This window comes from Lolium rigidum, chromosome 3 (assembly GCF_022539505.1).
Source record: "Lolium rigidum isolate FL_2022 chromosome 3, APGP_CSIRO_Lrig_0.1, whole genome shotgun sequence".
In the NCBI taxonomy this organism is placed as follows: domain Eukaryota; kingdom Viridiplantae; phylum Streptophyta; class Magnoliopsida; order Poales; family Poaceae; genus Lolium; species Lolium rigidum.
The window spans coordinates 312,999,576-313,013,914 of record NC_061510.1 but is presented as its reverse complement, the minus strand read 5'-3'; the positions used below and the strand labels follow the sequence as shown (position 1 = coordinate 313,013,914).

The following is a 14,339-nucleotide window of genomic DNA, read 5'->3' as shown; positions in this document are numbered from 1 at the left end:
TATTTGGGTGTATGTCCATTATATCATTCACCCAATGACATAACCTTGTTATTAAAAACATCCAATGTTCATGATCACGAAACCATGATCATCTATTAATCAACAAGCTAGTTATACAAGAGGCTTACTAGGGACTCCTTGTTGTTAACATAACACACATGTATCAATGTTTCGGTTAATACAATTATATCATAGGATGCAAACATTTATCATGAACACTAAGATATAATAATAACTAATTTATTATTGCCTCTTGGGCATATCTCCAACATCCTCCTCCTCCTCCACCACCACCACCACCTCCTCCACCTACCTCCTCCTCCTCCTCCTACTCCACCACCACCTCCTCCGGCCGGCCTCCTCGGCCTCCTCCACCCACCACCACCTCCTCCTCCTACTCCACCACCTCCTCCTCCGGCGAAATTTCAAAAAAAAAATAGCAAAATCCTGGCCGCCTTTTTTTAAAAAAATTCAATTTTTTCTGTGGCGCATAAATACCTGGTGCGCCACAGAAGATTTCTGTGGCACATGAATACCTGGTGCGCCACAGAAATTTTGAAATTTTTGTGGCGCATGTAGATATGCGCAACTGTGGCGAGAGGGATATGCGCCACATAATTTAAATTTGGTACGTCATAGATGAGCTATTTTCCACTAGTGAACCTCCGTAAAAAGGTCTCGATGAACCATAAAAACTTAAGCATGAGAGTATATAACATGATATAAAATGACCAAATACCTAAGGGAAAAAAGCAAGTTCCGTACCTTCCACTGTTGAAGTTCCATTTTTTCATTTTTATCAAGGCAGCGTGCGGTATTTTCTCAAATCTTTGCACGAAAAAGTTTCAACTCATATATGCATGTAGATGATTTATTTTAAATTTTATAAACTTGCAAACACATATGACTTGCACATTTCAAAACTTGGGATCAGGAGTATCGATGTTCGTTCAGATATTTCTCGAACGCACATTCTAGTGATCGGTCGGAGCACAAGAACTCCAAACCCATGAGAGAGAGGGAGTGGTAGGTAGAGCGAGCGAGGGGGGAGAGAGGTGGGGTTCTTTTTTGTAATAGGGGTAGGTCCCGGAGGGACCCATAAGCTTCATTCAGTGGAGCTTCAGTTACATGGAGGACTGCGAGAATAAAAAAATTACAATCAAGTCCAAACTTTTCGCACCAACGACCCTAATAGGAATAATGGAAATATGATGGGGTCCAACCCCAACACCACCGCTTCTTGGCATCACAACACAACCGAGCACCACACCGTCGGAGCCTACCGAGTTGGTGCAGGGGGCTTCCACCTTGGCATATCATCATGGAGGTTGATTTTGACATGTAGTCATCGGCCGAGGAGATGAACTGATGTTGACGGAGAGGGAGGGAGTTGTCGCCCTTCGAACATACATGATGTTGACCAAAGCAGAGCCAATGTGGATGCACTCCCAGGAGCAGCTTCATCACTCCCCTGCTGCATATCTTGCGAACCAACTGCCTTGACCTCTAGATCTAGAGGTTGCACAATGAGCTTATTGAACGACAACACAGTAGGCTCCCCTATTCCCAAATCCGATTCTGGACACCGGAGCAACATGCCAAGAAGCATCACGACCACTATCCACTGAACGCAACTCATATGCATCAATGTCCTGGATCTTAGCGGCATAACGCCATACACCACATAGGGAAAACACACTAAACCTAGCAGCCTATACTCGGTGTCCCTTCTACCTATCACTCCGACCGGCAAGGCCGTTGAAGGAGGGGAGCCGGTGAGAGAGAGAGAGAGGGACCTCTCAAGGTGTTCAGAAGAGAGAATGAGAGAGGGGTGGGCGGAATGACTTGGTGCAGAGGCGCATTGTCGTTGTTGGGGGTTCAAAGCCTAGAAAGATGGAAATGAGTATCGATAATACGCCATACACAATACTTTGAGCTGTAGATTTTGAATTGTTTCAATACTGTTGAACCACGCAATGTACATACCCACCGTGCAAAGCGAGGGCAGTGCACCAGAATGACACGTAGGCATGGTACACAAGGGAGGAAGCGAGAGCTTGGCCAGAGAGGAAGAGAGGCGGTTGGCATCTATAAAACCAGCCCAAAACCACCACCTCCACTTCCCCCGTGCGCCCCTCCCCTTCTCACTCACTCACACGACTCGACTCGCAGCGAACCTCACTCACGCGCCCGACTCGCTCTCTTGCACACACTCTCCCACTCTACCGCCCCGCTCTCCCGGCCCCACAGCCACCGGGGCACCTGCATGGCCGACCACCACACCGCGGGCCCGCCCCGCCGGCGGCGATCTCCGCCCGCCGGAGCCGCCGCTCGACCCGTTCGAGTTCCTCTCCCGATCCTGGAGCGCCTCCGCCGTCGACGTCCCCCGCCCGCGGCCCGCCGCGCCGCCGTCGCCGGCCCTCGTCGGGCCCATCGCCGAGGACGCCGCCTGCGACCTCGACGACGGGGCCACCACGGCCGGCAGCTCCTTCTCCTTCGCCTCCGCCGCCACCTCGCAGTTCATCATGGAGCGGATCCTCGCGCAGTCGGTCAGCCCTCCTCCCGTCCCCGGCTCCTCCCCTCTCGTCTCCGCTCTTCTCTCCCGGTCAGCCGGAGCCAAGAAGATCAGTTCTGCTCACATCGAAAGAAACTCACGATCCGTTTCCACGAGTCCAGCAAAAATTAAAGATAGCCCGGGCTGTTCTGTCGATGTCGTCAGCTTCTGCCATCTCTCTTTTTGTTTTCTTTTGTTTAATTAACAAACAACAAAGCGTGCGCTCTGCTCGCTTTGGTCGTTTCTTATTGTGGAGATTTCTGGTTCTTCTGCCCACCTGCATTCTACTGAGATTTACTACCAGCTGGTAGTAATTCACAAGTTTCTGCTGGCCGTTGGCTATTTTGTACTAGTACTCTAGTACGTCTCTCTGATGAGTTCTTGGTTTCCTCATCGCCCGTGAATCTCTGTCAGACCCTTCTTATTGGGGCGTACGCTCCAGTACGAAATCCAGCCATCTCTGATGGGAATTCATGACCGTCTTGTTGCCCTCACCAGCCGCTCCATCGAATTCCAGCTTTATTTTGACTTCAAATGGTGGGAGTTCGGACAAGGGGAAACGGCCAAAGGGGAGATTCTTCTGCTAAGGGCAATTAGAAGAAGTGTAATCCTCAACCTTTTTCTATTTTTCAACCAAGCTTAACGGCCAAGGCGACCATTTATCACCAAACACAAATTCATGCCTTATCCAGAGAATCATATCCAGCTCCTTTTATTTTCATCTTTCCCAGTTCGCACGCGCAAATCAATACTACTAGTAAAACTGTGTCCTTTAATTTGATCTGTACAATCAAAACCTGAAGTACTGCACTGTTGCAAATTTTGGCTGCAGGAGGTGGCGCCGCTCACGTCCGGCCGGCTCTCGCACAGCAGTGGCCCTCTCACCGGCGGCGGCTCCCTCACCGACAGCCCGCCGGTCTCGCCGGAGATTGATGACTCGCAGGTTCGCACCTTTGTCACCTGCCTTTGGGCTACCACTGCTAGTTTCTAGGCGCCTGTTCTTCCAGCTCCTCATGTGTACTCTAATTACTGGTCGTGTAGTACTGGCACTTCTAGCAGTACTTTGCTGCAATTGTTAATGCTAAAACCAAGCACTAGCCCGCAGGCTTGTCTTGTCTTGCGCTAATTTCTAGTACCAGTACCACTCCTGGATGTTTTCAAGTGTTTAAATAATAATCTGGTGAAAGAAACAAGAACCCAGGGGACTAGTGTACGCGCTGTCTGATGCGTGATTTTCTTCAGGCTTTCGGAAAAACACCAAAGGAAATTGTACTGTGTGCACGACTAATGGTCGTGTGCTTGTTTAGTGGGAAATCATCTTTTCTGGGCTCTGCAACTAAAAAGAAGAAAATTAAATGATGGATCTTTTGTGCAGCTTTACCATGCTATTTCTCTAGGAAAATTATATTCTGTTCACCAAACTTTTCATTGCAGTGGTTACTAAATTATGTTCTGCATTTGTGTTTTTATACATGGCAAGATATTTTCTCTTCAGTTTATACTTTATAGGATGCAATTAAACAATCCCCCTCAAGGTTTATGTACAGAAGATGCCTATATATACAATTTTCTGAACTAAATATAAAAAGATTTTGAAGATTAGTACGGATAAGGTAGACTATCACACTAGAGACCCCATTACCGCAACCTGGTTGTGGACTTGTGGTCGAACAGAGGAGGTTAGAAGAGTCATTTGTTCATGAAAGTAACTATAGGTAGCTATGGGACACTCTCAAACTGCCTGGAACAAAGAGACCAGTCTTGCAGCCTTCCCTGTGCACAAAATTTTCTACAGAGAGAGAGCACGGAAGAAAACAAAGGCAGAGAAAGAACAGGCCCGCTGCCTTTCTCTCATTCCGATAAAACACCTGGCTTCTAACCCTTCTCTCTTTTTCCCCACATCTTTTGTTTTGCCCTATCGCTTTCGCTCTCTCTCTCTTGAGAGTTTGCGATCTCGGCGCCACCCCATTGTGCAATGTTTTCCCATCTCCGCTCACCGACAGCTCCTGTATTCCAGTTTGAAGCCTGTACCCATTTCACATGCAGGATCATCTTCTTGGATGGAGCTGCCCATGAACAATCATATATTCAGCCATTTTTACCACCACATTTCACGAATTCCTGCAAAATGTAACATGCTTTACTGTTTTATTCACGTGCATCTAATGGAATCTTTACAAATTTGATGCAGAAACTTGCTTGCTCTATTCTTGGTTTGAGGAAAGAATCCTCTTTTCCAAATGTCGGATCCTATTGCCCATCTGTCAAAAAAAGTGACTGATTCCCTCTTATCTACCATCTTTCATGCATTGTTTTCACCTTGCTTGTACCTTGTTCCCCTTTTAACTGTAGTAGTTGTTAAATGTCATTTCAGATGCGTGCTCACAACAGTATCTGATTTGTTCCTATATCCTCTTTGTGTTGCTTTAGAATGTCACCTTTAAAAATGCCAGCTTGGTCATTTCGTAAGCCATCACGGTATGGTGCTAGAATTATGTGCTTGGATATGCAGAGGCAAAGCGATGTGTTAAGCAGACAGACCAGCCCATAAATTTGGTTTGTCTCACCTGACAAATTATTAGTTTTGCAACTTGAAAGCATCTTTCTTAAAATAGTCCTTGAACCATTTATTTAGCTCATGATAAAGCAATCTGAAATCTCCAAAGATCCAATCTGTTCCATGGGTCACCAGAATTTGGGTTTAAGAGTAAAGAAAAAAGTCCTTAGAATGCCCCACACTGCTGCCGTACCACATGCACCCAACCCCAAGAGAGACAAGTTATGAGAGGTCAAGGTCAAAGATCTTATTAGGATATGCAAGCCGTAGACAGGGCACTCTATTCATCCCAGCTGAGCTAATCAAAGTTGTATAACCTCCCCTTTGCAGTGCTAATTTTATTTCAAAAATGTTTTTTGATGTTTTCTTGGTATGTGTTAAATGAAGCTCCAATTCCGGTACCGTCTCAGTCTGGATTCTGGGGTCTGGTCTGCTGCTGCTTGTGCAAGCAAACACTGTGCACGTCCTGCCTGCCCATGTCACTCTCCATGCACCCGTTTCTCTCTCTGGGTAGAAAGTAGCAGGCTCGCTCGCAGGCATGCAGTCCTTGCCTTTTAGATTGGTCTCCTCGCTTTTCTGCATCATGAGGCTAGCTGTGCCTTTTCGGTCCCTAATCAAGTTTTATTCCTCCAGCTTTCTAATCTAATGTAATGATGCATTCTTTTATCTGATCCAGGACTAATGTTGCATTCCACACCGCTTCATGATTGTGTCGATTTTTCTATTCTGTGATTGTACATAGTTTACTGGTGTATGCACCAGTATATGCCACGACTTTAGCTAAACATTTCGACCTAAGTCATAGTACTATGGTTCAACATTGTGCAAACATAGTAGTTTGTACTGACCTAACGAGTCTTGAATAATTATGTTAGTACTATGAGTTAAGGACCCACCGAGAAATTTGTGTTTGACCTATCACTTCAAGGTCCTGGCCAGCCATAAGTGTAAGGAATTTATCACTTGAAACAACAACTCCTGGCAGTTAAATTTGTTTGACATACAATATTGTTCATAGAACTAGGAATTGGTTCTTGAACAGAAAATAAGAGAACTGTGAGCATCCTTCAGATTTTCTAAATGATCTCTATTAACTAGACAATTTTAAAACAAGGAATTTATTCTTGAACAGAAGAATAGAGAATTATAAGCATCCACCTGATTGCACTTTGCTAATTGGACCATTTTAAAACTATGCAGTACTGCAGAGTGGGCACGCCGAAGCCACAGGCATACCGAGGCGGCAGCAAGACAGTAGGTCGGTGGCTCAAGGACAGGAAGGAGAAGAAGAAAGAGGAGACGCGAGCACACAATGCGCAGGTCCATGCCGCTGTTTCAGTTGCAGCGGTGGCTGCTGCGGTTGCGGCTGTCGCTGCTGCCACTGCTGCAGCCTCAGGATCCGGCAAGGATGACCGCGCAGCCCGCACCGACCTTGCTATGGCTTCCGCGGCGACACTTGTGGCTGCACAATGTGTCGAGGCTGCTGAGTCCATGGGAGCGGAGCGTGAGCACTTGGAGGCGGTTGTTAGTTCGGCAGTGAATGTCAGGACACCCGGAGACATTGTCACGGTCACGGCTGCCGCGGCTACTGGTTTGTCATTTCGACCAGATCAGATAACTGTTTGCTAAACTTTGGGTTGGATGATCATCGTGTGGCTTGTTGTTTGCAGCATTGCGAGGTGCAGCCACATTGAGGGCAAGGGCTTTGAAGGAGGTGTGGAACATCGCAGCGGTGATCCCGGTGGAGAAGGGGACAATGGGAGGAGGAGGAGGAGGAGGAGGGCACCATCAGAAGCAGCAGAATATGCCAAAGCAGCATCGGAAGCTGGAGAGCAACGGCAGCAGCCTCAGTGACCTTTCGCTCGAGGAGGAGAACACCTTCCTGGGCGTGTGCAGCCAAGAACTCCTTGTTCGCGGCACTGAGCTCCTTAAGCGCACACGGAAAGGTGCTTGCTGTTTGGTGATAATATTTCTGGTTCATGATGTGTTAGATAAAAGGCACATGTACTGATGTTCGTGTTTCGTGATCATATTTTTTTTCTGCAGGCGCACTGCATTCGAAGGTTGTGTCAGTGTACATCAACAGAATGGGCCTGGTAATGCTTCTGTTCTTGAATTGTGTTGAACTTTTCATGGAAATTCAGGACTTTTCGCTTAGCTATCATGGCATGTTTGCAGGTTGCTCTCAAAATGAAGAGCCGGCATGTTGCAGGAACAATCACCAAGAAGAAGAAAAGTAAGTGGCAGGCAAATGATGGCAATGTAAACATCACATTATCCATCCATGGCACTGAGGTCTGATCCTTGTCGTCTGCAGGCGTGGTGATAGATGTTTGCAAGGACGTCGCGGCGTGGCCAGGCCGGCACCTTCTGGAGGACGGTGAGCACCGCCGCTACTTTGGCCTGAGGACGGCAGACCACCGGGTGATCGAGTTCGAGTGCACCAGCCAGAGGGAGTACGAGCTGTGGACCAAGGGCGTAGCGCGGCTCCTCAGCATCGCTGGCGAGCGGAAACGTCCCCTGTGAGAGCTGCCGACGCGGGTCTCTGTTGGCTGGACTCCGGAGCCATCTGTTTGCTAGGCTGTAGATGTGAAGTGAGGGCAACAACAAAATGGCATGGGCTATTGGGTGTACCTCTTGTCCCACAAGAGAATTATGTAGCTAGGGCTTGTTCCTGTTGCTGTTGTGTTGTTAGGGCTGGAGTTAAATTAAATGCGGTGTGTTTATGTGCATGTGGGGAATGCAATGCATGGGGTTCCATCCCTCATCGGAAACTCATATGGTAAGAAGAGAAGGGGAGGAGAGTGAAAGTTCTTTCTTCGCTCTTCTATATCCATTGGGTTTTTACCTTCTCTTCTGGTTTGTCTCCTGTAATTTTTTTTTCTCACCTGGCCATGGGGTGTGGCCTATATATCTGGAGCAGTGGCAAGAGAAGATAAATGATGTGTTAATGTTTAGAAAAGCATGTGCTTATTCCATTTATGGTTGTTTTCTCCAATGCTGAAGGATGCAAAATTCTCTTCATTGTTTTGGAATACTTTGTGAAGTTGTGTTCAATCTTTGGTGAAAGACACTATGAGCTACACTGTCACAGAGTTTGATCCAGTTAACTAACTGCTAGCATAGGAGGGAAGATCTGGCATTTGGTGATGTTTGCTGATACCTCTTGATTGATTTATCCTTAACAGCTCCTAAAAACAGTCGAGTGATTAGCTATAGTGATGTAGCTGCAGCTTAGCATCTTTGACTGGGGACAAAAGCTGTCTTCCTTCCTTGGACATCATCTGCCCCTCTTGCCTAGCTCTGAGGTCAGGGCCCAGTAAAGTTGTTGCCGCATGATCATGAATTCCCTGGGCCCTTCTCTGCTCCTCTCCCAGTTTTGCAAGATGCTTTCCTGCTCAAGGACTGCTGCTCTCATTCTTTTCTTTGCAGATCACATTCCCCTTCTACTGATGCAGTCGATTCAGGACCACCTTAATGCTGGATAATTTTGTGTTCTTACTTGGTAATTTCTCCAGGTTTGAAATGATTCTTCCTGTATACGTGAAATCAAATCCTCTATCGTCTATAAAACGGGGAATATTCAGAAATAGACTCTGCATTACAACTGCCTCACACAGTACTAAGAAATCTCACGCCGTACTCATTTTTGTCCCGATTGCCCGAAGCTGATTGAATCACCAGGGAGACGTGATAACGATGTCACGATGCGATGGTCTTGTGCATCCTCGAGATTGGTGAGCTAAAGAACTTTTTATTCTCAGCTTTGCAGAGGCAGAACGCAGTGAGTGTTTGTGCCGTATCCAATGCAACGGCGAGCATATGGAACCTGGACCGGATGTGATCTGATCGGGATCGATCCGATGTAAAAGGCCGAGCATCTCTACTAGCTCATCCCTTTGACAGGTAAAAAAGAAGAGCTCAAATGATCACCAACACCTTGAAAGAAGACCGTGGTCGCCCAGACGAGAGAATCTAGCCGCTTTAGTTTTACCTTGGGCGAGGGAGTAGAAAAGGAGTGAAATTGGCCATGTAAAGAAGTGCCTTTGCTGGGTTTCTTGTGATCGAGGGGAGCGGAAAGATTCATAGGATTGCAGTGAAAGGAGATGTTTGGATTTGGGAGTGGTGATTTTTGAAGTTCAGATTGGAAAGAGACGAGACCGATTCAGGCCGTAGCTGTGAGATGCTGCATGCCTTCATCTGACCCATTGGACATGCAAAGCAACGCCTTTGTGTAACATCTGATTTACATCTACAATTCTACATGTATAATGGCGATGCCGTCATGAGTGAGTAATGGTAAATTTCGCTCCACGTTCTTCCAGGCTCACGCTGGTTTCTCCAAATCCAAGCTACGCAATACTCATGCCCCTTTCTAATAGATTAGTACTCCCACTTCCTAATCGGCTCCTATTGTTTAGCTCGTTTGGTGTTTGTTATCTGTCAAGGGCATTGTGGCCACGACTATATCTATATACCTATACCTAATAATAAAGAAAATAAGGCTTCTTGTTCGTCCGTCAGTTATTGCCCCTGATTTTTGATAGAAATTACAGCTTTGCCACCGCTTAAGTGAAAAACGATTCGTTTCTTACGCGTCCTCACGCCTGGCCGCTATCCGCCCGAAGTGGGCCATTAACTTCCCCGAACGCAGCCCAGCCCATCCACCTGCACATCGTGTTCAAGCTCCCTGTCCACCCTGCCCCGGATGGCCCATCGCTTTGCTTGCCAAATTCATCCCGACATAAGGAAAAAATTTCAAGAAACGCCTCGATCGCCCTCGCGTCTCCGGTACGAACACTGCTCAAACACAGGCTGTGCTCGACCGCTCCAATAGGACCGTGCTCGACCAGGCGTCCATTGGGTGTCGTCATAAAAAGAACGCCAGCGGTCCAGCCTCTCAACCGAAATCAAAACCTCAGCTCGAAATCCTGCCGGGGTTGCTGAATTGTTGTTCGAGATTCTCTATTTTTCGGCCAGATTACTGGGGATTTAGAACTCGGAATAATCGAAATCGAAGCTCGAAGTCCCGCCGGAATTGCTGAATTGCGGTTTGAAGTTCTCTGTTTTCCGACTAGATTACTAAGGATTTACTGGCCATGGCCGCCGCCACAACTCCGCCTAAGACGGCGCTCCCCGCGTTGGATGGCTTTGGTGACGAAGACGTTGCGGAGGGGGAGGAGCAGTGCTGCACTCCTGCGACGCCCACTCACGCATGGTGGCCTTCCCGAGCGGCGCCCACACCTTCTGCCTCCAGGGAAGCTCACGGCGCTCATTGGCGAACTACTGCTCCCTGACGAACCAAGGAATCGGAGATAGTTTGGTCTACAACGGCGATGTCAGGCCTTGGTTCATGGAGTCCATCGTGAGTCAGCCAGATTCTCCTATTCTATAGTAGAGGTCTTCAGTCATCTCCTAAGAGCTCTAAGCTCCCAGGGTTCCCGGCGCCTGTGAAGCATTGGCCTGTCGCTTTCCACCTAAGTCGGTTTGGTCGACCCGTTCCACCGCTTCTTATGTATAAACCAGTTTACCTCCGACAAAAGGAAGCAGCGCTTGTTCTGCTCCCCCATCCTACCAATGGAACGCTGCGGCCGCAACAATACTCTCCCGTAGGTTGAAGACGGACGGAGCCGCGCTCGATGGGACCGAGATGTAGGCGAGGCCGTGCTAGTGCTGGAGTTCCGGATCAACGCGGAGGCGTGGGCGTGCCAAACCACGCCGGCGAAGGCGGACCACATCGATACGGAGGCCAAGACTAATCGGGTCCGGCGATTCTGGCCGTCGCTGGAGACGTGGTCAGACGAGGGAGGCAAGGTCGCGCTTGCACATCGTTTATCTACCTCGGCAACGACAAGCAACGAATAGACGGCGGCATCCATCTGTCCCGGAAAAGGATGAAGGAGATCCAAAGCGTGGTGAGTAGAATATTCTGACCTTGCCTTTATCTTTTCCTCCTCTCTATCCCCAACCCCTCGCTGTTCGTGTATCTGATTCAGAGATGATTCAATTCTACTTCACGATTCAGATACCTTTTGTTGTGTTCAGAACTTCAGATTAGCGAGAGTGGTGTTCCCTTACTAAGACACTACTAGATATGATTTCTACTGAAGATGCGGAGGGATATAATCATTATCTGATTCTTTGACAGATGATCACTTGGAAGGATAGCGCATCTCTATGTGATAATTAGTCTTATTTTTCATTTGGAGAGAATATTTCTGTCTAGCTCAGAACTATTAGTCTTATTTGTTCAGTTGAAACTTGAAACTATGCTTAGCTTCGAGCCAATTGCTATTGTCATTAGGTTATATAAGTGAAGGTATACATTTGGTTACTACAGTTAGTGATCTCAATCTCCTCAAAACATTAAGCTCCCTAGCAAGCAATGCAACTCCATGCTTTCTTGATGCCCTCCTCTCCCAGTCCATCATCTCCGTCAAGATCCCGGGAGCCTTCTTGATGCCTTGTTGATTAATTCAGATTTCATGATTTTCAGAGAGGAACCTTATCCGAAAGTTCCAGGTTCCTGCATTCTTGGTTCGTTTTCCATGTTCAGATTAGAGGGGGAAAACATTTTTCGTTCAGCTCATGAAATTTTGCTCCATTTTCTTTCCATGTTTGTGGGTGTCTTTTAGATCCGTTACTATGTTCTCGAAAGGGCGAATGGAGACTTCAGGGAGGAGATTGATTCCATTATGATAAAAGTGCATATAGGAGATGCATGTATATTTATTTGTTGTCTGTAAGAAATAAGAGTAATTTGGATATAGGAAAAGTGATTTGAATCGAGTTAATTTGGCGTTTTCTGTTAGATGTAGGAGATGCATGTGTATTTATTTTTAGTCTGTGTGGTCATCAAGAGTGATTGGGGTGAGTGATTGAATTGATTTAATTTGACGTTTTTAGTTACTACCTCACTTGCTGTATTTAATTTGCAGCTGGGCTGTTAGCTTAATTTTTTTGCCCAGCTGAATAAACATGTGTCCTTAACCGGGTGTATTCACTTATCTTGGTTCATGTATTTCCTTGCAGCTGAAGTAGAATATATATTGTACATCAAGTAATAATCTGATAATGTTGTAGAGGTTTATCTTTGGTTACCAGCATCAGAGCATGAATTCATCGTATTGCATACCCAAAGCAAGGGCTTTGTGGTGTTAGTAGCCAACAACTAAATTAATCTCTATACTAGGTCTGCTCCTGCTACAGTTATGCAGCAAAAATTTAGACAAGGTCAGTGCTCCTTCTCAAATTATATTGTCATGGATAACCACTGTTTTGGAAAATAACGTAATATGATAGTGTTTAGGTTCACTGGTGCCTCTCCATACAATCCAAGTATTTCTCTGTCCTGATTTTTGTGCTTTCTGTATCTTTGAATCTACCGTGAATCCCAATTTATTTTAGCATATATTGCAGTCTGCTCTCTTTTTTTCATACCCATCTCTACGCGAGGCTGTCCTAACCATGATGTCCCTGATGATGGCAAGTTGGCAAGATGGTGGATTCTCCGTTACATGTGCTTCTTGGGGTTGATACATGGTTTTTTTTTGTTGAGACTTTCCTATTCGAAGAGTCCATCTATGAAAGGCTTTTTCATTCCAAAACTAAAAGGGAATCAAATGGTAAAGTTGTTGTAGTAGGTACCTTTTTCATTCATTGGAGCAGTGCTACTTCACTGCCTGAAGTTCAGCATTGCACATGCTTGACTCATGTCCTGTTATAGTACACCTACTGGCTACTAGGTTTATTCCATGGGTAGAAGTATAAGTTTAGTTTTTAACTACAACACTATGTTATGCCTGGTATTTTTTTTTACTCCAACATGATTGAAGTTTCTACATTCTGTTCTCTTTCTGCTCTTATCAGATATCTAGCAAGAGATGATTTCCTGACCCCACTCTCTAGCTTGTTTGACAAACTGGCCTTAGATTCCACTTTTCATAATAGATTTCTGTGCTCCCATTCATAACGTATAGCTCTATCCTATACCTATAGCAGTATGGCTGCAGCAATTGTCGTTTGGAGAATTTCCCTTTTTAGGTTGACACTTATCATAATAAAGTCGTGTGCTCATATTAATAATGTGTAGCTCTATCCTATACCGACATTTAAATTCAGCGACGTGGCTGCAACAATTCTTTTGGTTGAGGTATGCCCACAACAGTTTTTATGAAAAATGAAGTGCTGTCCACGCTCGGCTCCAATGCTTTGTTTAGTTGATATATGTCAGCATATTGTTTGTCTCATCGTAGTAATTTGCGTTACTATATTATTTGGGAACCTGTAGTGTGAACCGCGATTAATTTTGTTCTATTTACATGTGTACAACTAGCATCAGTTCAGATAGCGATAGCCATTATTATAACTGTTGAATTATATATACTCATATGCAAGATATATAAGTTACTAGGATTTGGGGGTGTGATTCCACACCGAGTTTGCCGGCGTCGGTTCGGTGTGCTGCTCTAGGTGTCTTGCTTGCTCACCTGCGATTTCGCCACTGGTTTACTCATGCTCTCCTTTTTTTTATGAGGTGGGCATTTACCATTGGAAAATGCGGTGTGCGATGGGTATTTCTGGCAAGGAAAATGGATGTGGTCGCATGGTTGGCAGCGGTGGGTACCGGCTTCTTGGGTTTTTTTCTCAGAGGTTGTTTTACCACTGGATCCCTATCTAGGTTTAATATGTGTTGTGGTTGAAATGTACCATGATTTCTTCTTTTTTGTGTTCGTGTTTCGGATCACCAGGGTGGCAGGTGGCTAGTGCTTGGTTCATTTTCTTTGTATCGTCGGCAATTCTTTTCCATAGCCATGTGTGTGTTGTACTGTTTCGAACGGGGCAATGCGATTTGTCGTTGATTTGGTAAATCCTCGCTCGCTGCAAGTTTACTGTCGCTCCTACCTGTGTTTTTTTTTGTTTTTACTGTCATTGGTGTTGCTTGGTGGGATGTGTGGATGGTTAGTGGGTTTGGGTGGCTAGAGGTTGTTGTTGGCCATTTTTCTCCTTTTTGTGTTGTTTGTCCATGCTCATTTGAGTTTCTATCTGCCTTTTATGCAATCCCCGAGGTGTCTTTTAGGGACGTCACAGTTGTAAACAGGTTTCGCGGTGGCAACCACCCGCACCGCTGTTCCAGGGATTTCTCTGTTTTGCTGCTCGTGTGGTTCATTGTATTAAGAAGTTTTAGGGGTGTCTGCATGGTTGATGATGGTGGTGGTGTTCTTATTA

General features: G+C 46.0%; 1 protein-coding gene across 1 annotated transcript; it reads left to right on the top strand.

Moving 5' to 3' along the window:
* Positions 1 to 6,305: 6,305 nt before the first annotated feature.
* Positions 6,306 to 8,168, top strand: LOC124699884 (VAN3-binding protein-like). The gene is made up of 5 exons (XM_047232112.1): positions 6,306 to 6,702; positions 6,782 to 7,057; positions 7,158 to 7,207; positions 7,290 to 7,347; positions 7,429 to 8,168. Exons 1-5 carry the CDS (start codon positions 6,306 to 6,308, stop codon positions 7,635 to 7,637), a joined length of 990 nt encoding a protein of 329 aa, XP_047088068.1. The 3' UTR covers positions 7,638 to 8,168.
* Positions 8,169 to 14,339: the final 6,171 nt, after the last annotated feature.

What these genes read in the sequence shown, in the direction of transcription:
- LOC124699884 (XM_047232112.1), top strand. Translation starts at nt 6,306, where the DNA reads ATGCAGTACTGCAGAGTGGGCACGCCGAAGCCACAGGCATACCGAGGC. An exon ending in ACATCAACAGAATGGGCCTG is followed by an intron (nt 7,208 to 7,289) that starts GTAATGCTTCTG and finishes GCATGTTTGCAG; the next exon opens with GTTGCTCTCAAAATGAAGAG. An exon ending in AATCACCAAGAAGAAGAAAA is followed by an intron (nt 7,348 to 7,428) that starts GTAAGTGGCAGG and finishes TGTCGTCTGCAG; the next exon opens with GCGTGGTGATAGATGTTTGC.